General features: G+C 39.3%; 2 protein-coding genes across 7 annotated transcripts in view; one reads left to right on the top strand and one right to left on the bottom strand.

Annotated features, from left to right (window-relative positions):
• On the bottom strand, positions 1-8,790 carry OXSM (3-oxoacyl-ACP synthase, mitochondrial). Of its 3 annotated transcripts, none has more exons than XM_089532922.1 (3): positions 8,696-8,790; positions 5,845-6,843; positions 1-2,816 (listed from the first exon to the last, which is right to left on the bottom strand). In XM_089532922.1, exons 2-3 carry the CDS (start codon positions 6,828-6,830, stop codon positions 2,414-2,416), a joined length of 1,389 nt encoding a protein of 462 aa, XP_089389048.1. In that variant the 5' UTR covers positions 6,831-6,843; positions 8,696-8,790; the 3' UTR covers positions 1-2,413. The 3 variants fall into 3 exon arrangements, with proteins under 3 accessions (XP_089389048.1, XP_089389047.1, XP_089389049.1); XM_089532921.1 differs by having other exon boundaries at positions 8,545-8,790; XM_089532923.1 differs by lacking the exon at positions 8,696-8,790 and adding an exon at positions 8,262-8,346.
• The window catches only part of NGLY1 (N-glycanase 1), a 25,470-nt gene continuing 7,495 nt past the window's right edge, over positions 8,453-26,427 (top strand). For 2 of the 4 annotated variants that reach the window (XM_089532917.1, XM_089532920.1), the window contains exons 1-8: positions 8,453-8,716; positions 13,175-13,289; positions 15,147-15,365; positions 17,774-17,936; positions 18,983-19,202; positions 20,408-20,529; positions 22,806-22,951; positions 23,181-23,291. In XM_089532917.1, the coding sequence (XP_089389043.1) occupies positions 8,589-8,716; positions 13,175-13,289; positions 15,147-15,365; positions 17,774-17,936; positions 18,983-19,202; positions 20,408-20,529; positions 22,806-22,951; positions 23,181-23,291 (1,224 nt within the window). In that variant the 5' untranslated portion in view covers positions 8,453-8,588. Of the gene's footprint in view, positions 8,717-11,992; positions 12,016-13,174; positions 13,290-15,146; positions 15,366-17,773; positions 17,937-18,982; positions 19,203-20,407; positions 20,530-22,805; positions 22,952-23,180; positions 23,292-26,427 lie in introns of those variants that run through there. The other 2 variants (XM_089532918.1, XM_089532919.1) reach the window with 2 other exon arrangements.

Raw genomic sequence — 26,427 nt, forward strand, 5'->3', positions numbered from 1 at the left:
TTTAATGTGGTGATTTACATGGAAACCACATTCATTCACTTTGGTGCACAGAAAGCAGCTGTTTGGACATACATTAAGAATGTACTTTTCACATTTTCATGTATTTAACTCAAGGGAACCTGTTGGATTATGGGTGTTGTTGGACTGCAGTTTCCCACACTACGGACTATGCTGCCTTGTGCTAACGGGAGTTGCTGTTCATTCATATTGGGAAGACTGTACACTGTCTGTTCCTGAATTTTAAAAAGGTTGTTTTACATTTATGATTTAAGAAAGCACCATATGAACCCAATATCTGACCTCCTGTTCAATCATAAATTCAAATTCAAATGATTTGAAAGCAAATGAAAATGAAAGTCCATCAGTACTTAAGCTACAAGGAAAGAAAGAGGAAAATGTTAAATTATCAGTAATTGTGAGTAGATCACAAACAGCAATATACCATACAAATATTACACTGGTTTTAGTGAAGGTGGATTTTGCAAGAAAAGCATATAACCTACATGTATTCCTTTAATGTTGTGAACAACATAGCTTTTAGGTAAATATCATTTGCACATTAGACACACTAACTCAAAACAGTTGAAATAAATTATTTTTTTCCATTTCTTTGAGTCATGTGTTTGCTATGACATTTTAATATCACTTTTCCCCCAGCATTTCTTATCTCTTTTACCACTACTGTAAAAAAAAATAGGGTGGTTAATATTGTTTGTGCTGCAGTATGGATTTATCTGTTGAATGGTGGAATGTTCCAAATTTTAATACTTTGGGAACAGAAACATTTTACAGTTCTCACTTCAATGGTTAAAAGGCATTTATTTGTTTACAACAACAGCCCCTTCCCATTCTATCTAAGGTCAAAAGTGCACTGCAGCAATAGTCCAGTTTGTGACCGCTACAGCAAAGTGGTGTCAAAACTGGGATTAGAGCGCTGGAGTATGACTCTGGAGACAAAGGTCCAAAACACACTGCAGAAATAATCCATTTGGAGACTGCTTTAACTGTCCTGGCTCAATGCTAGGGAATTCTGGGAGCTGTAGTTTTATGAGACATTTAGTCTTCTTTGTCAGAGCACTCTGGGGTCACAACAAACTCCAATTCCCAGGACTCCCTAGCACTGAGCCAGGGCAGTTAAAGCGGTCTCAAACTGGATTATTTCTGCATTGTGTTTTGGACCTATTGGTGTAGCTATGACTCACCAGATATTAATAGACTACAACTACCATTAGCCCTAGAAAGCATAGTCAGTAGTGAAGGATCATGGGAGTCGCAGTCCAATGACTAGTCCAATATCTGGCAGTCTACAATTGCCTTTTGATGGGAGAAACACCCCATGCCCCTTGACTTGGGTGACAAAACAAAGTAACTCATCAGAAATGCTAGGAGAGGGGTCTAGATGGGAAGATGAAGGCTACAAATTAAGGGCACCGGAGAGTCATCTGTACTTCCTCATCCAAACAGCAATGCATACTAGATATAAATAAGAGAGAATAGTCATGGCCACCTCTGCTAGGAGGCCACTTTAAAAGAGAAGACAGCTTATATCTCTTCAGAATGCCCTAACATTAATAGTTAAGAATTAGGAAAATAGAGAGTTTTAAGAAGTATGGGTGTACAAATGCTGGAGACCAGAAGTCCAGTGATAATATGTATTCTTTTATTGGTTCTGCTGTGATGTATAGTGAAGCTGTTGTGGTAGCATGCCTTCAATTCATTTCTGACTTATGGTGACACTTAAGGCAAATCTATCACAGGATTTTCTTGGTAGAATTTGTTCAGAGAAGATTTACCCTTGCTTTCCTCTGAGACTGAATGTGACTTGCCCAAGTTCACCCAGTGGGTTTCCATGGCCAAGCAGAGATTTGAACCCTAGTCGCCCGGTATCCTAGTTCAACCCTCAAACAACTACACTACTCTAGGCATCCTCACACTAGCTCTTCAATTCACAGTGACGTGTAAGACTAAAATGAATTGTTTTTCCTTGCCTGGCTCTTGTGCCCCTTTATGACAGAATTCTTGCTATACAAACTCAAAGAGAAGAGTGATAGCTCAATAACTATTCAGATTAGTGAAAGAGTCTATTTGCTAACTGGACATTTGGCCAATGTACCAAAAAATTATGTCATGCTGTTACAGACTTTTTTCATGGATCTGGCTCCATAATTTCATTTGGCAGAAGGGTCTATAGACTAAAATATTGATCCAATGGAATAGAGAAGATCAAACATCTCATCATTCAATATCTGAAAGCAAACAACATCAAGAACAACTTATTACATGAATCAGATTCAGGACCAAGACCCTCAATGAATGAGGGAACAGCAACATGGAAGTTTACAATTGTGTGTGTGTGTGTTTGTGTATTTGTTGACCATTAGAAGGGAATTACAGCATATACAGATGCATGAAGCTAAATATTAGCGAAACACAGTGTTGCATTAGTTCCCCCAAAGCCAAAAGAATTACTGAGACCAATACGCCGTTTTTCACTTCTCCATTCTTGGGGTACTAGTGGAACGTAGTTGAGGTCAAATGGTGGCTTGGTCTGATCCAGATTTAGAGTAGGTGGCAAAATTCCATAGTAGCAAGCAAAAACAGTAAAGGCTGCCTCAATAGCTCCCGCAGCACCCAACAGATGACCTGTTGCTCCTTTTGTTGAGGAAACTGCAAGGGAATAGGCATGTTCTTTAAAGAGTCTTTTAATAGCTTGATTCTCTGCAGCATCTCCTAGTGGAGTGGAGGTGGCATGAGCATTGATGTATGTTACATCTTCAGGGCAAATTCCAGCATTTTTTATTGCTGCAGACATACATCTAAGTGAGAAAAAGAAATTAATTAATATTCTCTTCTGTCACAGGATTTGCTTTGATTTGTTTATCTGGATGAAAGTGGATTAACATTAAAGCCAGAATACTAAAATCATGGATACATTGCATACTACAAGTAGTTTCATAAGATACAAATTATTAAGAACCAAATCCTTAGGTTATGGCTTTAAAGCAGGAATAAATGCATTTGTCTGGCATGTTCATCATATTAATTGAAATGTTCCAAAGAATCTATTGCCAAGCAAACACTGGAGTAGAAAACTCAGTCCTAATGAGCCGAAGACATTAATTATCTTGAATGTTATGCCGTGTTACTTGCAGTCTTTAAACTAAGGGGGGAAAAGCAACAAGCACTAGTTCTCTCTCTAGCAATGAAATCTTTTTGAAGCTGAACAAGCATATATGATACTTACAGGTAAGCACTGTCCTTTTCCAAACGAGTAAATTACTTTTCTGCTAAGAGTACATAAGGGAGTTTACTTTATACTTAGAATGCTTTTGCCTATAACTTTTGCCTATAACAGACAGAGTCCACTTCAAATTTCTGATCTCATTTATTCTCATAACAGCCCTGAAGGTACATTAGAAGGGGAAATTATGATTTACCCATGATTATGCTAGAAAGCTTAGTAGTAGGATATTTTGCCTTGGCTGAAGAGCGGGGTATAAATAAATAAGTGTTGTTGTTGTTATTATTATTATTATTATTATTATTATTATTATTATATCAGCACTGAATCATGTGCACGACATTCCACCATCTTTCTGACTGTGAATTTAACAGGCCTTCTGGATTAAACAAAGACCCATCCAGTTGAGCTTTTAATTGTCCAAAATGACCAGCCAGATGGTACAGAAAACCCTCAAGCCAATGACAATATCATAAACATTAAAAACAAAATTTCACTTACAGTACATAAAGAACTCAACTTAAATACAACTGAACCATATACTGTATATCCCTCCATTCACCATACATTTTTGAATGTGAAGCAAGAGAGCACTAAGCTCCAGCCTCTCTTTGTTTTCCTCATATGGAAAGCTGCATATCTGATTTCTGTTCACAGAGTTCTTGGAAAATCAGGGCTCTTGTTACGATGGAAAGACATGGACAGACACCTCTCTTCTTCAAATGCCAATTTTCCATGTGAAGAGAGTGATGATGTAAGGGGACAGGGATATGTGCTTCCATGTTGAAGAATCATGGTGAATACTTCAACAGGACTTGTCAAAACATCCATTTATACCTATACTTTCCTTTTCCTTAAACAATAATCCATCCCATGATTACTGTGTTTTAAAAGGAGCTTCTACAATAAGGGACTTTGCTGAAGTGCACAGTATTGTGGGACCACTGTCATCCACAAGCTTGCAGAAACCTTTGTGAATTCTAAAATCTTTGTTGTTGTGTGTCTTCCAAGTTGTTTCTGAATTATGGTAATCCTAAGGCAAACCTATCATGGGGTTTTCTTGGCAAATTTATTCAGAGGGGGGTTGCCATTGCCATCCTCTGAAGCTGAGAGCATGTGACTTGCCCAAGGTTACTCAGTGGGTTTACATGGCCAAACGGGATTCAAACCCTCGTCTCCAGTCTGACACTCAAACTACTAAACCACACTAGCTCTCTAAAATGTTAGTATTTATTTATTTATTTCATTTATATGTCGCCTTTCTTCCAAAGTGGGAGAAAGTACAACTAGGCTTACCTTTCAAGAAGCTGTGCTGATTCTTCCGCAGCAAGCCTCCCTTTTCCCTATATAAACCTTTCCTCAGTGTGTTAACATTCAAATGTTTTCAACTTGAAATCCTAGTGCTCAGAAATGTCATTTTCGTCCTACAATCCCCAGAGTCCCCCAGTAAATATTGACATGGACATCTGGTCATAGAGGCTTCTTCCATCTTTCTTCACCTCGTGCTTTTATTTGTAGCGCCAGCCTGGAAAACAGACACTATTGGGAATGGGCATCTTGACTCAGCACACAGGATAGTGTGGGTGTCTCTTTCTGTCATGTAGAATATGGAGTGCCTTGTGTTTATTTTGTTTTATTTTTTAAGGCAAACCCCTGCTGAAGAAACTTCCAAGAAAAACCCATGATAGGTTCATCTTAGGATCACCATAAGTCAGAAATGACTTGAAGGCACCTAACAATAATAAATGTTTTAAATTATTTTAATATTGTAAATAGATTAATCCTACTTTAATGTTGACTTTTGAATGGTTTTAATTATATTGGAATTTGTAAGTTGCCTTGAGTTCCAATTACAGGGAAATGTGGGGCATAAATAAAGATAATCATAACAGGAATAGGAATAACAATAATAACAACAGGTAAATGGGGTAAATGCTCTCATTAAATCACCACTATTGGTACTAAATATAGTTAACTAACCTATTTGAATGTTTAATGTTCCTTTAGATTTTTAATGTGTTCTAAATTACTGCAATAGTAAATAAGTGTGTATTATAATATACTATAAAAGAATTGTAATTATGGTTATAGTTATCGTATTTGGTTTCGGAAAGGTTGAAAATTGCTTTGAGCACAATGCACTATGGAAAATGCATCAGACAGATAAACTGACTATAACTAATCAGAAACAATGGGGATAGCAGTCCAAAATATCTGGAAGAAATCAAATTGCGCAAGGCAGTCCTATACACCTGGGGTGTTAGACCCATACTTTCTACCAACTTACCCAGACCAGCTAACCAGCTTGTAATTTTCTTGATCTCCCCAAGATCTGATTATTAAAGCTGATATTCTAGTAACCGCATTAAAAATTATGCATTTGTTTTCTGTTATTAATCCAGCTCCAACATATACAATAGCAACAATTCAATGAAAGATAAAAGCAGCAAAGCAGTATGAAGCCAATGACACAAACAAACAACTATCCCCCATTAAAACCCTTGTTGAGCAAAAAGGACTCTGGTCTGCTGTCTTTTTTAGCTCTACTATCAATATAGATTAGAATATAGTTCATAATGATTTACACATTCCAAGTTTTTTACCTGAAGGCACCATCTCCATCTGCATTAGGAGCCGTTATGTGGCAAGCATCCCCAGAAAGTCCATAGCCTAAAACCTCCGCATACAATTTAGCTCCCCTCTGTACGGCATGCTGATATTCTTCTAAAACCAAAACTGCAGCACCTTCTCCCATGACGAAGCCTTCTCTCAGGGAATGGAACGGCCGGCAAGCCAGTTTGGGGCTTGAGTTGAAACTAGTACTCAGTGCTCTAGCTCTAGCAAATCCGGCTAGAGACAACGGGCTAATGCAAGCCTCTGTTCCTCCAGCCAACATGATATCAGCATCACCGTAGGCTACAAACCGAAAGGCATCTCCCACAGCGTGTGCTCCTGTAGTACAAGCAGTTGATACAGCATGGTTGGGTCCTTTCAGTTGATACTTGATACTAATATGACCTGCTGCCATGTTGATCAAGATCTTTGGTACAAAGAACGGGCTGACTTTGTTGTAACCCTTTGTTCTGAACATCGAGGCCGTATCAGAAATCTCCTCCAGTGGAACCATTCCCATTCCTATGGCCACACCAGCATTTAAACAATCCAGGTCAGATTGTGGATACCAGCCAGAGTCTTTCAGTGCCAGATCAGCAGCAGCTATGGCCATGACAGTGGCAGAAGACATGGCTTTGCTTTCTGACTTTGACACATAGTTTTCTCCATGGAATTGACCTTCATCCATTCCCTTTGGGACGCAGCCAGCCACTTTACATGGAACAGCAGAATATTCCTCCTCTTCAAGAGCAACAATCCCACAATTTCCCTGGAGAAGATTGTTCCATACCAACTGGCCTCCCACCCCAAGAGGAGACACTAATCCTACACCTGTGACAACCACTCTCCTTCGGTCATGAAGAGCTGTCCCAGTGCTCAGACATCTTTTAGTGACTCTTAAACACTGGTGTACTTGGGAACAATGGAGATTGAGGCATGCAGTTTTTAATAAGTCTCTTGCACATTGGAGAAGCATAACTGCAGTAATCCTATAGTAGGACAAAAAACAAACACAACAAACAAGTTTATTTATTTACAAGCTTTTATCTAGGGGCCTGTGGTAACTGACGTTCATAAGAAATCCCTACTTGAATGATATGGTGAGCTCCTGCTCCATGTGAAATTGGATACTTTCATTAGATGTGGTTGAGGTTTAATTTGCACTGCAGAAATAATGTGTTTTGATACCATTTTAACTGCCATCATGGATTGACACTGTGGAATTCTGGGATTTGTAGTTTTGTGAGCTATTCAGCCTACTCTGTCAGAAAGCTTTGGTGCAATAACAAACTACAAATCACAGAATCTCACAGCAATGAGCCATGGCAGTTAAAGCAGTGTCAAACTGCAGTATTTCTGCAGTGCAGATAAGACCTAAGGTTGCTGCCACACTGCAGAATTAATGCAGTTTGACACCACTTTAACTGTCATGGCTCCATCCTATGAAGCCTAAACCCACCCTCAATCTCCATTCTGGGATTTGTAGTTTGTTATGGCAGCAGAGAAGGCTAAATACTTCACAAAACTACAAATCCCAGGATTCTGCAGTATTGCGCCATGGCGGTTAACTTAGTACCAAACTGCATTAATTCTGCAGTATAGATGCAGCCCAAGTCTGCAATCCCGAACACAGTCCTGAGCAATCGGTGGACTGCCGCACTGAACACTGCAAGGCTTACTGATCAAATTTCCACAAAATCATGCTGCAAGTCCCACTGAAAGTGGAAGGTGTTTCAGTGGGATATGCAGCCAGATTCCATAAACCTTTATTTGGAATTAACTCCAGAATTCAGGGGGATTTATTCTATAACAGCCTTTCACCCCAAATGGTGCCCTGACATGCTGTGGACGATCACTGCTCCCATCAACCCCAGACAGTATTTTTGATATCCAAGGAGGACAGAGGATCTGGTTTAAATCCTACAGCTCTGTGTTACGGAATTATGGGGTTTGCACTTTGTTGGGGCACAGGAGCACTCTTGACAGGAAGGCTAAACAGCCCACACAACTACAAATCCCAGATTCCCCATATCATTGAGCCATAGCAGTTAAAGCAGGGTGAACGCACATCATCCTTTCCCAGAAAATGCCCCACTACATTTCAACTTTCTGTCCAGGAGGCATTCCAAAACGTCCTCCATTTTGAGCTGCGTCCACACTGCAGAAATAATCCGCTTTGAGACCGCTTTAACTGCCCTGGCTCAATGCTATGGAATTCTGGGAACTGTTGTTATATGAGACATTTAGACTTCTCTGTCAGAAAGAGCTCTGGTGCCACAACAAACTACAATTCCCAGAATTCCCTAGCATTCAGCCAGGGCAGTTAAAGCGCTCTCAAACTGGATTATTTCTGCAGTGTGTTTTGTTTGGGCCTGTGTGTGATAAATATGGGTGGATGTATCTTAACCCTCAAGCACTTGGCTGTTTACATCTGAAGAGAAGAAGAGCAGCCATTAAAAAACCGCTTCTTAAGCCTGAGATGTCAGAATCACTATATAATGGCAGAAGGTGTCTTTTCGCTACCGCGCATGCTCAAAACCCACCCCCAAAATGGCGGCTACCTCAGGTGAGGCCCCGCCCCTTTCCTGAAAGGGGCGGGGCAACGCCAAGCGCTCGGCGTCGCCTGACTCAGCTTTATCCAGAATTAAATGCGGGCGGGCGCAGAGCGAAGTCAAAGTTTTCATGCTTACTGGCAAGCGAAGGCAGCCAGGTGGGCAGAGGTCGCTTCGGAAGGATGGCGGCCGCGGGGGGACATTCCGAGCCGGAATATTCTCCAGCAGTTCACGAGCTCTGCCAGAATTCTACTGAAACATTTCTAGAGGCCTCCCGCTTGCTGCTTACCTATGCGGACAATATCATCCGGTGAGAGGGGCGGGCGGGCGCAGCAAACAACAGGAACGTATTTGCGCCTGTCTCTCTTTTTGCGCGGAGGCAGTCGGGACGCTGCTCGCTTGGCTTCTGTGGTAAAATCTTATGTATCACAGTCGCCAGAGTTGGTTGTTGTGCTGCGGGCGGGTCCAAGAGAGGGATTGTTTTGTTACATACTCCATTATGGATAGTTAAAAAGTAGTTACTTTCCCGTGGAGTGTTTGTTTGGTCAGCTGCAACCAGCTCTCTTATCCCTGTATGGTCGGATAATTAAGCCTAAAGAAAGAGCATAATTGAAGACTGTGGGAGTAGTGCAGGGTTTGGCCTTAAGTGTCCCTTCACTATGGTCTTTAAAGGGATTTTGGACTTCAGCTCCCAGAATCCCAAGCTGTTGGCCAACATGGCTGAGGCTTCTGGGAGATGAAGTCCAAAATCTCTTAAAGGGCTCAGTCTGAGTGTAATCTCTTCTGGAAAAGCACCAATCCTTCTCTGTTTTCTTATCCATCCAGCCTTCAGTGCAATGGTCCCCAAACTGTGCTCTTTAAGGGATTTTGGACTTCAGCTCCCAGAATTCCAGGCTATTGGCCAACATGGCATAAAAACTGATCACTTACCATGATGTTGCTGATAAAAGATATCAGCATTAGAATCACCTCTAATAATAATAATAATAATAGGTTAAAGAAAATGGTACTGGGTTAAAGACACCATGATAGGCATAGCCAGTGGAATCTTTTTAGGTTTTGGTTCTTCATTATCCTGATCTAGACCTAGGTAGCATGTGCGCTTAGTTAGTACGAGTGCCTTAAAATGTGGTGTTTCTCATTGCTCTTGTAATACAAATGAATTATGGTTTGCAAGGGTTCGGTTGTTAGGGTACTGAGTCTCACAATCAAATACCCCTTATTGTTTCTAATGCATCCCAATCTTTTTGGAGGGGCAAAGCCATGCTGGTGTAGTGGTTTAAGCATTGGACTATGACCCTGGAGACCCATTTGGTGACCTTAAATGGGTCACACACTCTCAGCCCCAGAAAACCCCATGATAGATTCACCTTAGGGTCACCATAAGGCAGAAACAACTGGAAGGTACACAATAACAACTACAAAATGGTTGCCCTGAGTATTAAAGCCTTCCACTGTTGATGGCATTCATGCCCTTGCATAGAGATTGCTGAATCAATAGAATTGTGTAGGCTTGGAGACATGTACTGCCTGGTGATGTCCTTTTTCTTGCCTAACCTGTTAGTGTAGGTTTTAACCCTATATTTACAGTATATTTAAGGTATACTGTAAACTGTCTTGGATTCCAAATTGGAAGAAAAGCTGGAGAGAAATGATTTTCATGGAATCATAGATTTGGAAGAAACAAGGGCCTGTTTGGTTTGGTTTTTCTCCGCCAGAGGAGAAAGTTTGATGTTGCCTTTTAATAACTTTTAATTGTTTTATATTGTTGCTACAAAACTGTTACTACTAATACTACTGTTTTGCATGGCTTCCGAGAAAATGTGTTGATGGGAAGATAAATAAATCCAGTAATTTAAAAAATCAGTATTTTAATCATAGTTCCATACGTTTCATTACCATGCAAACAATCATTTGTCAGATTAAAACCTTGTATAATAAAGGGGTATGCGCACTGTTGCTTACTGAAAATGCCTTAAATTGCTTCTTATTGGTTTCTTGTTGTGGACTGCAAATACTGAACTAGCTTCTCTGAGTCAAGAAAATCATTCTTCAGCCACTCTCCATGTGACAAAGACAGCTGGTTCAACAAATGGTTGCTCTTCTTTTCCTTAACCCAGCAACATAGGCAGTTTAAAGAGCAAAGGATTTAAACCTGTACTAATTATTGCTGCTAATTTAAAATAATATTCTTTATTTTTTAGAAGAGGAATTTTGGGGTTGTGCCTCTCACAGATATGATAGATGGGTCATTCAACATACAGGCTACTATAAGAAGTCTCTGTAACATACATGCTTAGAGGTCATTCTGTTGCTGAAAGTATGGCCCTATACAGACAGCCAAAATAAAGCTGCCTTGGGTCACTTTGGAGGTATGCTGTTTACATGATGCATGTGTCTTAAGAGTCTGGAAGCTGCAACAAAGCTGTGCACAAGTCCTTAGGACTGGATTGTGGCTTTGGTGTGACTTCCAGGCTCTTAGTACGCATGTATTATTTTAACAGCATACCTCCAAAGTGACCCGAAGCAGCTTTATTTTGGCTTGTCTGTAAGGGGCCATACTTCAACAAAATGCTGTTGGATTTTGATTCTGGCAGTTAAGGTTTAACTTTGGCTGTTGATTAATTTTGAAGGGCAAACTCTCATTTCATGAATGGGTTGACTAATGATGGATGGAATTGCACTCCCCCGAAACCTCAACTTCATAGCTTGGGTACACTCTTGGATTCATGCCTTAGTCCTGGGTCTTGGTGGTGGCTGGGAATGGATTTGCACAGTAAAACCTAGTAGACCAGTTGCACCCATTCCTAGGCTGCATCTGCACTGCCGAAATAACAACAACAAACTTTATTACAGCCATTTGGCCAGCACAATTACAAAATTCCAATTTAAGACATAACTTAATTTTATACCATAGGTTCATGTACAGGCAAATTGGAGAGTATAAACAAATGATAGTTTATAAAAAGTAAGGATAAGATTGTATGATTAGGTAAACACACAATAATGAGTAGGTTGTTATTACTTCGTAAATAATTCCATTATATTGTGTTATAGAGTATTATATTTAAGACATATTAGTTCAAAACTACAGTCATATCTTTTGTTTAAGCAAGAGTTAAACTATAAAGTGCCATTAATCAGATGCAACTGGTTGGGGTAACTTCATTAGACTTTGGTCCCCAACTAGGTTAGTTTGAGCACTGCCGAAATAATTCATCTTGGCACCACTTTAACTGCCATGCTGTAAAATTCTGGGAGTTGTAGTTTGTGGCACCAGAGCTCTCTGACATAGAAGGCTAAATGTCTCACAAAACTGCAAATCCCAGACTTCCATAGCATTGAGCCATGGTAGTCAGAGTGGTGTCAAACTGGATTATTTCTGGTAGAATTCAAAGATATAGCCATGTTTGCAAATGCATCTGAGGAAGTAGACTTTAGTTGACGAAAGCTCACGCTGCCAACTTCTTTTTTTAAGTTAGTCTCAAAGGTGCTACAAAATCTCACTACATCTTGGATAATTTTAGCAGTGTGGATGCAGCCCTTGAGATGTCAGATCTGGCCATGGTGATACATGTTTTCATTATACGCTGTCTGGATTACTGCAAGGTACTGTACATGGGACTGCTTTTGGAAACTGTAGCACATCCAAAATGCTGCAGCCAGACTGCTGTCCATGACTAGTTACAGGAAACCTAGATCTTTGCTCTTGAAATACCTTCCATGGCTAGTAGGCACAGTTAAATGTACTGGATATGACCTGTAAACCCGTATATGGTTTGGGTCCAGACTCCAGACTATCTGAACGGCCATATTACCCAGTACAGTATTAGCCTGTTTGAGTTTTAGCTTAGGGAAGGACTTTCTCTTGGTCCCACCATCATTACAGGCTCATTTAGTGAGGACATGAGAGAAAACCTTCTTAGTACCTGTTTCAAGGCTGTGGAATTCCTTTCCACAGGACGGTACATTGGCCTTGTCTGTGTCCTCCCCTCCCTACTCACAGGCAAAGGTATTTTTTTTCCAAGCCTTTAACTGTAAACTATCCATTGGGTTGTGCTGTATTTTTGGGTCATTATTATTATATAGCCTTTAAAATGTTTGTTTTGTCTGTTTTAACATTTGTAATGCCCATTGTTTTAATTCTATTTTGTTTTCACTTATATTATGATCTGCCTTGGGTCTCATTTTGGGAGAAAGCTGGAATATGAATAAATAAATTCATATTCCAGCTGATCTTGATAGCAGGTTTGCATGGATAGAGATGATTCTTCAGCTAACCAACTCCCAAGTTGTTCAGCATTTTGAATCGAGTCTGAATGATAACTGTCAGTCAGCACAACTGGCACAAAATTGATTATATTTTTATAATTCCTGTATCTCACCAGCAGCTGTGTGGCTGAATCCTTGAGCATCATCCTATATAATTGCTCAGTCAGGGATGGCTTCCAGCACGTCATTGCATTCATTCATTTTAACAGTAACTTTTTAAGCTGTGAAGATGTTTACCAGGCTGGTTCCATAAAGGCTTCAAAAGCTCTTTATTACCTTAACATACCACATGAATAATAAATAGTATCTGAGAATTGTAAAATCCACATTGTTATTAATGTGAACATTCAAATTGTCAAACTAGGATAAGCAGAAACCTATAACTGGTTATGTTATTGAAACATGAGGGCACTAGTCTTGGTTTCTACGTTGATAAAATTCCATTATCTAAGTAATATCTTTAAACAGTGTTCTATTTTTCTTTTAAATCAATCAGACACCCAAATGAAGAAAAGTACCGGTGTATTAGGATTGGAAGTAAGGCATTTTCCACCGGTTTGCTACCTGTCAGAGGGGCTGTTGAATGTCTATTTGAAATGGGTTTTGAAGAGGTGAGTGCATTTAAAAGGAGTTTCTTCCATAAAATGCTATCCCATCAGCCCCCTTTATTTTTTTTAGTTTCTCCATTGAGACTGTTTCTGCTCAAATAATGCAGTTACAGTGGGCCCTTGCTATTCGCAGGGGTTTGGTTTCAGCATCCCCCATGGATAGCAAAATCCATGGATGCTTCAGTCCCATTATATATAATGGCATAGTAAAATTCTGCCTCTTATATAAAATGGCAAAATTCAGGTTTGCTTATTGGAATTTATATATTTTGGGGAACATTTTCAAGCTGTGAATGCTTGAATCTGGATAAAAAAAATCAGTGGATATGGAGGGCCAACTGTATTTTGTTTACTACAAAATTTGCTGCTTCTATTTTCAGTCTTTATGTTATCCAACAATATATAGTAAAATGCCAAGGCACACATGTTTAGTAGTATATGGTGAAGCAATTTGCATCTCTGTCTCTCATTCATGATGAAATTATTAACAATTTTGCTCATGCAGATCTGTTGCTTGTAGAACAATTATGCTGCAAAGGCATCAATCCTGTATGCACCTACCTGAGTGCAGGATTGATTAAACATAATGGTTTTTCTGAATAAACATGAATAAGATAATTCTGCAGACTTCATAAATATGCAAACTGGTATAATTTCTGTGGTTGGTTATAAATGCTGCATTTTATATTGTGAAAGCAATAAAATAAGGTTTAAGTTTGATAAGAGAGTAAGGCGCGTTACAGACCACCCCTTTGAGGCGGCCTGTAGGCGCTGTTTTCCCCGGTGTATCGGGACCTCAGCTGTGACAACGGCAGCCGCTGAGGCCCCAATCCGCCGCTTTTCAGGCTGCGGGGAAGCGGCAAAAGGCCGCTTCTCCGCAGCCTGGAAAGGGGTGTCCTTAGGGCTTCAAGCCCCAAGGACACCCCGCGGCGGCAGGGAGGAGGAGAAAGGGGCCGCTTGGCCCCTTTCTCCCTTGTGTTGCTGGGTGCAAAGCAGGAAGGAGCTCCGAAACGGAGCTCCTTCCGAGGTCACGCAAAGGGTGCACTATGTGCCACGGTGCGGCCTCAATACGTCACAACCACATGGCCTTGTTTGGAGGCGGCGCGGTCATGACGTATTGATGGCGGCGGCCGTGTGGAACAGCCGCCACCATTTTCTATGCACAGAGCGCGTACTAGGGTTAGGGGGTGCGGAAGCACCGCCCCTTCCTAACCCTAGTACACGCTCCACGTGTACTATATGGCCCATCTGTAACAGGCCTATGTATTACACATATTGGAATGTTCCCCTGGTAGAGAAGCTACTAAAACTCCCCATCAATTCAACACTTACTGAAACCATACATCTCTACTCCTGTGTTAAGATATAAGACATTAGTTAGAAAAGAGAAATCATTACTTGGTTGAGTTTTGTGTTACTGTCAGTGTTAATAAAACTTCTAAGCTATATTCTGGTTAATTTAATTTAAGGGTTATGTTCCTATCTCTTTGGACAAATAAGTCCCATTCATATCTATAGGGAAAAAGACCCCTCTGGCATAGATATCAATCTGCAAGAGTGGATCTTACCTCAGGGTAAATGTTTAAAATGTTGTGTCATTCAAAGAACTCATGGGATTACCATGGGTGAGTCACAGTCTCCTCACCAAACCTGCTTCACGGAGGTTTTATGAGGATAATGGACTATCCCTATTTACGTTGTCTTTTGTTCTCAAAGGAAGAATATAGTTCTCTTAGACACTGCTGAAGCTTTCTTTCTTTCTTAAGGAATTATAGTTCAGTTCTGGTGTAAAGACTATAATACAGTTTGAACAATTATATCTTAATACAGGAGAGTTTACTTTTGTAACTATAATTTCAGGGGGAAACTGATCCTGTTTTTCCAAAGGAAGCCTCTATTGAACAGCTGCGCAAAATTCGAGACCTAATTGCTGGGGAAAGATATAACCGATTACACGGATCAAATCAAAATGAAAGGTCTGGATCCTCTCAGAGGGTAGCAAACACACCACCCATGGCATCTCAACCATCAAAAACTGTGGGCTTCAATTTAAACCCAACTCCTCAGTCTGCTGTCATGGTAACCACTTCAGAACATCTAACAGAGAATAATGAGATTGGAAATTAAAGAATTAAATGTGGGCTAGAGGTGTAGCTTTAATTTGCTTACTAACTCCCATGCAAAATGTAGAAGGTTATATTGTGCTAGGGTCCAGTCTTTGAATGGATTCTGTATTCATAACCAGTTTCCATTGCATGTATTCAGACAGGCAGTGTGAAAATAAAATCGTAGTGATTTTAGGGCTGTGTTGCATGATATGCTTTAAATGTACATACATATACAGGAATAACTTTTATGCAGGAGAAAACATGTTTCTTTGTATAGATTGTCATGTGTACAATGTATGTGTTTTACTGAATGTACTTACTGTGGACCCTTGGTATCTGTTGGTGTTTGGTTCCTGGACCCCCCGCAGATACCAAATTCTGTGGATGCTCAAGTAACCATTAAATACAGTGGTGTAGGGTCCATAATTATTTTACGTTCAGCATTTTGTCTAGAAATTTTAGTCAAAAATTGACCCCAAAAACTGAGTCAGCTTATCCATGGATCAGTGTAAGTGCTGTACTTAATTCTTATCAAAAAAGAAACCATCCCTGGTGAAAGCCAAGAGTGTAATTTGTCCTGGAAGCACTGACCCCCTTCTACTATCTCATCCATCCTACCTTTAGTGTGACCTTTTGCTTCATCCTTTACATCATTTGTTACAAGCCCCTAAATTTTATCCTTTTCTTATCCATGGGTCATATCAAAATCCAAAATTTTGGCCCCCAAACCTGTATTTGATTTATACATGATGCCGACTTAAAGTCAAATATACACTATGCTGCCTTTATTTAATGTTGAGAAATTTTAGTCAACATTTTTTACTCTGAAAACCTGAATTGACTTATCCATGGATCAATGCTTGCCCATCCAGCTCAGAGGAGAAGGAAAGAGGAATCTGAAGTTGCCAAAAAGGCCTTAGAGGCCCTGCTGATTGAATCTTGGATTTTTCCCCACTAAAATTGCTTCCTTGAGCAACGCTCTCAGGACATACTATAGATTTATTAGAAAGGGAGACGGAGAATAAGAGCGATTCCACAAGTTTGAATTAGAACATAACAAAGTTAAGCCACATTCTTAAGAGGCCTTAGTGAAGCAGTGGAAGAAAGGGGGAAATGTGGTACTTAATTATTCTTCCCACTTGGAGATGCTGTAAAATCCAGTTTCAGACAGTTTGTCACTCTGTTTAGTCTGAAGTTATAAAATGGAGCAACTCTGTATTACTTTCTCTTCCAACTAAAATAGGCTTATACCAGGAAAGTGCAGTTGGCCCAGTTCCAGACATACAACACCAGTAGCCTCACAATTTCCAGTAAGCACAGAGACTGGGATTTTAAAAGACCTGCTTCCCAATGATTCCTTAGTTCTCAAAAAACCTCCTGAAGTTCTCTCAGGCTGTCTCAACTAGAAAGCCTAGCATAGAGGTAGGAACTGTTCAGCTGTCCAGATGTTGTTGAACTGCAGCTCCCTTCAGCCTAAGTGAGCATAGCAGATTGTGAGGAATGCTAAATGATGTTATTCAGCAATATCTTTAGGGCCACATAATTCCACTTCTTGGCTCACAGGTTTCCCTTTGTGATTCCCAAAGTGAGGAATCATGTCTTATACTATATGGAAGCAAGTGCTTCAGTGTCTCATTTGTCTTAAGTGTCTCGTGTGATGGTATGTTGATTACCTGGGTAGTTGACAGTGATTGTCCATTCCAGCAGCCCTAGAAATGCAGTTGCGTTTCGTTTGATTTAGATCTGGCCCTGCTGTTTTAAATTTGTCAAGGTATCATTCATTAATACTTAAACCTCATCCCTGTAGGAGTCAACATTTCTGAACTCATAGCTTTTAACCTCTCATTACTCACACCAGATGTATTTATACATGCACCTTCAAATATGTTTTTAGATCAAGGTTTGGTTTATAGAGTCTCAAAATAAGTGAAAAATAAACATAAGTTATGATCAGGAAGAGTGCAGATGCCAGGTCTACAGATGTACTTACTAGAAACATTTCTCTTTCCTCATAAGAGAGTTCTCCCTCCTCCAGAAACCATGCACTGTTTTTGAACTATAGGAAATGCTTGTGTTTGTGTGGCTTGTCCTTATTTCTTTTATTGAAACTTGTGCAGAAGACACTTTGAATAGTTTGTATCCATCATGTGTCTGTGAACATACTTCCATAGAGCATTTAAAATTGTCTTCCCTCACCTGTCACCCTCTGGATGTCTTGAACTACAAGCCCCATGCTGTCTGGGGATTATGGGGATATTAGTCCTGTGTGTCTGGAGAATGGCAGTTGGCAGAGGGCTGATTTACAAGAATTAAAGATCAGAGGATGCTAGAAAATCTGCCTGTAACAACTGAAACAAGACACTCTTCCCCCCATTTTAGACAACTGAATCACTTTTCCTGAAGACACTTCAATCAAACTTTATGCATGTAATGATATATGAGAACCCTGCTTTACAAAAGAAAGCATTGGCCTGTATACCAATCCAAGAACTGAGAAAGAAAGCTCGAGAAAAACTTATACAAGTGAAAGAAGTAGACAGAGGTAATATTTTAATACAGTTTGGAAATGTGTAGATATTAAGCAGGTCATGTAAATGAGACATAAGAGTAAGCATTTCAAAAGTTACAATGTATAGGTATTTGTTAAATTGTATAGGTTTTTTTACAACAAAAATCTTTAAAAGGAAACAAAGTAAAATCATGCATCTCTCAGAAGCACTATTTTGACATTGGTTTTCTTTCAAAGAAGGTCTTGACCACCATGATGTTGATTATGCATATGGCTAACATGATCCTTTATAGTATGGTAGCTCTTTTCACTGATACAGAGATTGATCTCAGAGAGTATATACACTTCTTAATTTTTAAAGTAGATTTTAGAAATAACACACTAGGAGTGGGCTGTGATTGTTATCATCATTTATTTCTTTAGCAATATCATTGTACATGGCACTTTACAAACAAAAGAGCAGCAAAACAGTTCCCTGCTCTCAGGCTTACAATCTAAGACTGTTCTTACGAGCATTTCACTCAGGCTGGCCACTATTATGTCACCCCATATTCATCTCCAGGTAAATAAACCTGATTAACACATGAAGTAATCAGAACTTCAAAACATTACTGTTTTGGACTACAACCTCCAAAATATAATTGTCTTGTATTTGTGCATCCTTACCCACTATGCATCATATGTATGCAGGAGGGGTGCATGATAGCTCTGTCCTCCTTCATATAGGCCAGTACTATCAACTCTCAATGGCTCACTGGGGTTTTAGGCAGAACTCTCCTAGCTCTAGTTGAGATCTCATGGTCAGCTCATATCTAAATACTAACCATGCCTGGCCCTAATTTGCTTCTGGTCAGAAAAGATTGGTATGTTCAGAATAGTATGAAATAATAAATTGTTTCAGGATGGTATAGTGTTCTAGGTGGTATGGTATATTCGGTTGATTATGGTATAGTCATATCTTCACCAATTGAGTGCAAATCACTTCTGTTTCAGTTCCGTATTGTTTGTGTAAGTATATAGGCTCTGTTTTAATGTGATTTTAGAAATTCTGTTTCAACTGCTCTTTTAATTTTTTTCAGGTTCCCTTGTAGATGAAAATGATATTCTGCTGCTGGAACTACTGAACTGGTTTAAATGTGATTTTTTTGAGTGGGTAAATAACCTTTCATGTAGCAAGTGTGGGGGCCCAACAGAATCTAAAGATAATTTGTCACCTAGCGATGATGATCTGAGATGGGATGCAAGTAGGGTGGAAAATCACTTCTGCGATCAATGTCAGTTTAGCAACAGATTTCCAAGGTGAGTATAGTGCATATGTGCTTTACTAGTTTGGCTTGTATTTTTAAACAGTGGTTGGATACAGATTCAGTCATATTTAGTGTAGGCTAACTGAGCTCAATAAGGTTTAAGTTAGGAATGTTTAAGAAGTCATATTTATTTCTGCAAATCTATATGTAAGTATGTCTGAATCTGGACTCAAGCCTGAGTGTTTTGCACATTACAGTGGACCCTTGTTATACGCTGGGGTTTGGTTCCAAGATCCCCTGTGTATAACAAAATCCGTGTATGCTCAAGTCCCATTAAATATAATGACATAGCAAAATGGTGTCCCTAATAAAAAATGGAACATCAAGGTAAATTTATACTTTTTTGGAACATTTTCAAACCGTGTATGCTTGAATCCGTGTATAAAAAATCCGTGTATAAGAAGGGCTGACTGTATTAGAAAGTTAATTTATTTATTTGTATCTTGACTGAAATAAACTGAACCTCTATCTATAAGATATGAGATTGATTTTTCCCTAGAGGCACTATCAAAAAATTAAGTTAGGCCTGTGTTTAGGTTTTGTTGTCAGATAGTATAGAAAAACCAATTGGTCTATTTTCTGTATCTATTATAGTAATTACCACATTGCCATTGAGGAAGGAATCCTATATATGTTTAAAACCGCTGTCCTCATCAAAACAGTCATTGATTCAGCAGTTAGCACACAATCTGAGACTGAGCCCTGGTACTATGAATAAATTTGAAATACTAAAATATCAGTGCTGTGTGTATTTCCTGTTGGATGTATTTTCAGCAAGAATCAAAGGATAGGATTTCATTGGTACAAAGCTAATCTGTTTGACAAGAAGTAGAGACTGATGTGCAGGCTACATCATTGAAGTCTGGATCTGCCTCTTATTTATTTAATCTGTTACCTTTCTACCAATGCATTGAAGTTTAAAAGGACAGTTTACAATTTGATAACTGCCATGCAGTTTAGTAGATACCATATAAAAGACATGAAGAAAACAAGTAGACAAATTTAAGAACTATGACCACTGAATGGGAGAATTGTTGGAGAAAATGGTCCAAATAGCATATTTTAATAATTTAATATTTTCCCTCTTATAAGTTTCCCAGATGTGACAAGAAAAGAATGACCTGTAGGATAATGGTGTGGGGATGGGGGATAGTATTGATTGAATAACATATTCTGTATATACATTTATGTGCACAGGTACAATAATCCTGAGAAACTCCTGGAAACGAGACGCGGGCGCTGTGGAGAATGGGCCAATTGCTTTACTCTCTGCTGTAGAGCTGTAGGATTTGAAGCAAGATATGTTTGGGATGCAACAGGTATAATTGCTTTAGTACCATTTTTACTAATGCTAGTGCTGCACCCTTTTCTGGTAGGTGCAAAGCAGATGGCCGATAAAGAGCGGCCTGTGGCCGATCCAGCTGCAGTCGTGCTGGGACTGCAGCAACTGCACAGCTTGCTTTCAAACTGGGCCACTGCCACAGTCCCATTACCAGGAGCCAGATTGTCTCTGCTCTTTTTGGGGCCAGGTTTTAGCCCCCTATTTGGCCCATGCACTTCGGGCCATAGGCTATAAAACAGTATTGCTGAAGCTCCAATTTAAAATAGTAGAACTATTCCAAGATTGTTTTTAAGTAGTTGTAGTTTTGCCTAGTCATTTAAGTAAGATCAGATCAACAATGCAGTCTATTCTATTCTATTCAGAAAAATATGCTATTAGTCAGGATTGCAGATTAAATCAGCAAATACTTGTCTGATCCCTGCAATTTTCATCTAGAATGGAGTAAAATTGTATTTTAGTTTTATTTGATTTACATGTGAGACCTATGGAAGATACTTACTCAGTAAACAACATTTTTAAAAAATAGCTTTATGTTCCAGTTTTCTTGCTTTTGACAAGTACCACGGATTTTTTTTATCCCTGGATTCAAACATTCATGGCTTGAAAATATTTTTAAAAATTATAAATTCCAAATAGCAAACTTTGATTTTGGCATTTGATATAAGGGACACCATTTTGCTATGTCATTGTATTTAATGGGACTTGAGCATCCACGGATTTTACTGTCCATGGGGGATCCTGGAACCAAACCCCAGTGGGTAATCAAGACCCACTGTATACACAATATTTATTTCAGTAATCCATGTGTCCAGATTCTTTCGTTAGGTCAGTTTTGATACAGATATTTTTGTGCAGTACTAGAAAATATAGTGCTCAAGTATGTCCCACTAAAACAATAACAACAGTGAATCAGAGTAATAGCCCTTTTGAAGGTGATGTAGTTATATCCGTTTTGAAGATATTTCATATTTATTTTCGTACTTGTTCCCATTGCTATATATAAAGTCTCCCTATGTATCAGGGGATGGAAAAAAAATTGGGACCTTGCCCAAGGAAATCTTGACTCGAAGCTCATGCTACAGTCTATGAAACACAGCAGAATGTGGGGGGGCAGGAGGTGGGGGAGATCTTTTCCAAGCACTCCAAGCACTGCATTTGGATCTGGGACCAGGAAAGAATACAACTCCTTGTATCCCAGCAGTTCAGTGCTGGAAGAGAACTGATAGAGATTTGCTTTACCTTTTCATTTGTCTGGGTGAGAGCACCCATTAACTGGAGAGGAAGCTTGTGCACCTGTGTCTGCCCACTAGCATGGACCTGCAGTCAGAGGCAGAGACTGGTTGTGCTCATCTTGGTTGCCACATTCTGAACTGAGTGGAGTTTTTGAGTAGTCTTCAGAGGCAGACCTCCACAGAAAGCATTGCAGTAACCCTCAATTTTTATTTATTCATAAGAATATTTATATCCCACCTTACATCTGTAGTTCTCAGGGTAATTTGCAGGCAATTAAAATAGCTTTAAAAATTAACAGTGTAAGATAATTAATCAGAACCTAAACAAAGCTTAAATCAACATACACTGTTGTATAACCATGACCGGATCTACATTTGCAGGAGTAGATATGCTGGAAATAGTCTTTTCTTGGGAAGAATGGTTGCAACTGTGGCTGAGATTAGGAACATATATCCAAATTAATTGCACAGGTATGAGACAGTAGCTTTCATACAACCTCTCCCTAATGATAAGAGAGCTAATCACAGACAGAAGATGTTGTGACATGCAGACTGCACCAGCTTCTACGTGCTATTTTCAGAAATGCAGACCGGTTTTTCAAAACTAGGACAGTGCACACACACCCTCAGCCTATTCAAGACTTTAGGATTGTGGGAATTGCAAGTATCTCTTGTAAATCACCTTTCACGGCACAAGTGAAAGAAGATGGGTATATGAAAATACCCAGTGATATTCTGGGGCTTCTTAAAACAATCTTAAAATGTATTTGTAATCTAAACCCTTATATCCTTGCTCTTTAAAAGTGTAAGCAGATGTGGGATAACAGACAGATGCATATGTGGGAGGTCTGCATGCAACAAAAATGTACTCTCACACCTTGATGATGTGAAATAGGAGTGGGCACACATTTAAATAAATAAACAAATACAATAAAAGTGGGGTGATTTAATTTCAGCTTCCTAACATAGAGGGGATTGCTTTCCTACATTGGCTGCTTTCCTTTAATTTCCTCTCCTACAGATCATGTCTGGACTGAAGTTTATTCATCATCTCAGCAGAGGTGGCTTCATTGTGATCCTTGTGAAAATGTGTGTGATAAACCCCTGCTCTATGAAATTGGATGGGGCAAAAACCTTTCCTACATTATTGCGTTTTCTAAAGATGAGGTAGGAGATGCAGAGTGTATTGGAATAAAAACAGTACTCTTGTGTAGAAATACCTTTGCTTTTAAATAGTGCGTGCTTTATCATTTTAAAGCAGTTTGATAGAGCCATAGCAAGGAAGAATCAATCTTTGAACTGCAATAGTTCCAGCGTTAATAGTGCTTGAAATTCAAAGCTGCTACCTATAAAGCTTCATGCTTGGTTTAAATCTTAAGCACTGCATACTTTTCAGGTTGTTGATGTCACCTGGCGTTACTCTTGTAAACACAAAGAACTGTGCTCTAGAAGAACACAAGTCAATGAAGCACTGCTACAAGAAACTATCAATAATCTCAACAAAGTGGTATGTAGTTCTGTCTTGGCTGATTGATTAAAATTATGCAAATATTAAAATTTCCTTGAACTGACTGTAAGTGCAATGTCAAAGTTTTATAGGAAAAGAATTGTCACTGAAAATAAGTATATAATTTTAGTCATTTTTCACCCTGAAATACGACTTGCATATAAATTATAAAACCATTGCTAGAAAGAAAGGGGGAAAAATGATCAGACTGGCTGGAGTTTTCTGGAAAATGTACTCAAAAAAGAAAAAAACTTTTTCAATCTCTGGTTGTAGCCTGAATGTGTTAGATGCTGCTTCCAGCCCTATTTGTCCCCATAAATTAAACAAATAATTTGTATTGTTGAGTCATAAACAAAATACCAAAATGAGATGAAGCTTCCGTTAAAAATGTTTATTTTCTTCATTTTCTGAAGAACTACAAGGCGTACAGCAAAAGCACTATATGTTCTTTATATGGCTAGATTCGTGAAGGCTGTAATAATTGGAACTGAGTTTGACTTGTCATTGATCTGGCTTTAGTCAAGTCTTTGAGTTAAAAATCTGCTGCTGTATAATGCTTTGTAGACAAAAGCATCCATCACTAGAATCTAACCTTTTCATGTACTAGATTATTATGCTCTGTCTTAATCACAGTATTGGGACTAATATTACCAGCATAATCAATCATGTCAACCAAAATAATTAACCTAGCCATTAGACTTTCTTTATTTGTATTTTTCATTAGTGTTGAGATTGGGGAGCGGGTTCTAACTGACTAAAAATCAGAGTTGGAATACAGGCATAATTCAGTTAAAGCCTGTATTACAAAAGTGTTTTTATATCCACCCAGCCATGTTTCTTCCATGTCTTCTGTGTAGACAAACTTTTTTTAAGCAGCATTGGCATTGGTAGGATGGTGACGGAGGGCTGGAGAAACAGAGTTGGTTTTGGGATACAGTGTTTGTTGTTGGGTCGCGCTGTAGGCAGCAGACAATGCAATAGAGCTTGAACTGGGAAGCAAAAGGATTCTGCTTTAGTTGATCCTACATAGCTGTGTGTGCTTACCTATATCAGGAAAGATAAAGAGCAGCTGCCTCATTATTGAGTGTGTCTCAATAGCAAAACAAAGAGAAAAAGGGAATTGGCTATCCCCAGCACACTAAAGATCTATAAGTTAGGCTAGCAAAATAGAAATCATAGGAAAAATGGAAGGTGGTGAAAGAAAGAAAAAATCATCCTTAGACACATTAGGGAAGAAGCTTTCAAATGGTTTTTAGAAGGCCCAAAATGATTTTATTTATTTATGCAAGTATTACCTGACATGGGTGTTTCCTTACACATGTGCATATTGTTAATTTTGGGGAAAATGTTTGTTGAAATCTTTTTTTATGGTCCAAGAAAATATCCCTATTCTCTCCATGTTCTCTTTGCCAAATTATCTTTTAAAGAAGTAATCCCCAAGAACACTTTCTTAACATAGGCCCCATACAGGCAGGCCAAAATAAAGCTGCTTTGGGTTACTTTGTAGGTATGCTATTTAAATGATGCATGTGTACTAAGAGTCTGGAAGCCATGGTAAAGCCATGATCCAATCCTAAGGACTGGAGCGCAGCTTTGGTGCAGCTTCTGGACTCTTAGTACACATGCATCATTTAAACACCATACCTCCAAAGTGACCCAAAGCAGCTTTATTTTGGCCTGTCTGTATGGGGCCATACTTAGCAGCATAAATCCAAAAGTTAATTTTCCAGATTAACTATAAGCCTACAGTACTGGTGAAAAATGTTGGATCTGAGTCTGAATGTAGACTGCAGTCCTATATAGACTTGCCTAGAATAGAATCTCATTTAATTCAATGAGGCATACACATTCTGAATAAGTATATAGAATTGGACAGATTAACCATGATTAACATAAAAATCATTGGTCATCATCCTGGCTGTTATTTGTCACATTAATTGCATTGGGTCTACTCAAAGCATAACTAAGTTTCGATCCAACTGAATGTGAAAAGATTACAGCCTGCTTTATTTGTCTTTTTATTCAAGCTATTAATTCATTTTGACACACTTGCTTGGACAACCTGGTTAAATTAGGCTGAGGTACATTTGAGAGTCCTGATGAGAAATCTGTACTCAGGACAAGAGGCTACAGTCAGAACAGAATAGGGAAAAACAGAATGGTTCTCAGATGGCAAAGGGGTCAGGCAAGGCAGCAATCTATCAGCCTATCAATTCAACTTGTACACAGAAAATATCATATGAAGAGCAGGCTTGGACTCAGGAGAAGGAGGAGTGAAGATAGGAGAGAGGAACATCAATCAAAGATATGCACATGACACTCACAAGCTTGGAACAGTTACTAAGTTAATGAAGAAAGTGCAACGGCAGGCTTACTGCTGAATATACAGAAAACAAAAATAATGACCACAGAGGACCTACATAAATTCAACCTAGATAAAGAGGAAATCAAAATAGTTAAATGTGAAGTCGAAGGCTTTCTTGGCCGGCATCCATAGTTTTTATGGGTTTTTTGGGCTATGTGGCCATGTTCTAGCAGAGTTTCTTTCTGACGTTTTGCCAGTATCTGTGGCTGGCATCTTCAGAGAATGCTTGCCTGGAAAAAGTGTGTACAGTCCGTCCTCGCCTTACGCGGGGGATCCGTTCCAGATCCCTCCGCGTAAGGCGAATTCTGCCTATGCTCGAGCCCCATTGGAAACAATGGGGCTTGTGCGCGGGGGCGCGCGGGGCGCAACGGGCGCAACGGGCGCACGCGCCCATTCACTGCGCCCAGTCTGCAGTGTCTCTCATGTTCCTTGATTCTTGTTTGCACAGGCATTCTCTGAAGATACCAGCCACAGTTGCTGGTGAAGCGTCAGGAAGAATCTCTTCTAGAACATGGCCACATAGCCCCAAAAACCCACAAAAAATAGTTAAAGTCCTTCTATACCTAAGATCAAATATTGACCAGAATGGAAACTGCAGTCAAGAAATAAGAAGAAGACTAGGAATGGGAAGTGCGGCCATGAAGGAACTAGACAAGATCCGAAAGTGTAAAGGTATAAAACTGAGCACTAAAGCTAGAATAATTCAAGCCATTGTATTCCCCATCACCATGTACTGGTGTAAGAGCTTGGACAGTGAAGAAAGACAAAACA

Source organism: Sceloporus occidentalis, unplaced genomic scaffold (genome assembly GCF_023333645.1).
Source record: "Sceloporus occidentalis isolate IW3139 unplaced genomic scaffold, rSceOcc1.0.p SCAF_7, whole genome shotgun sequence".
NCBI lineage: Eukaryota > Metazoa > Chordata > Lepidosauria > Squamata > Phrynosomatidae > Sceloporus > Sceloporus occidentalis.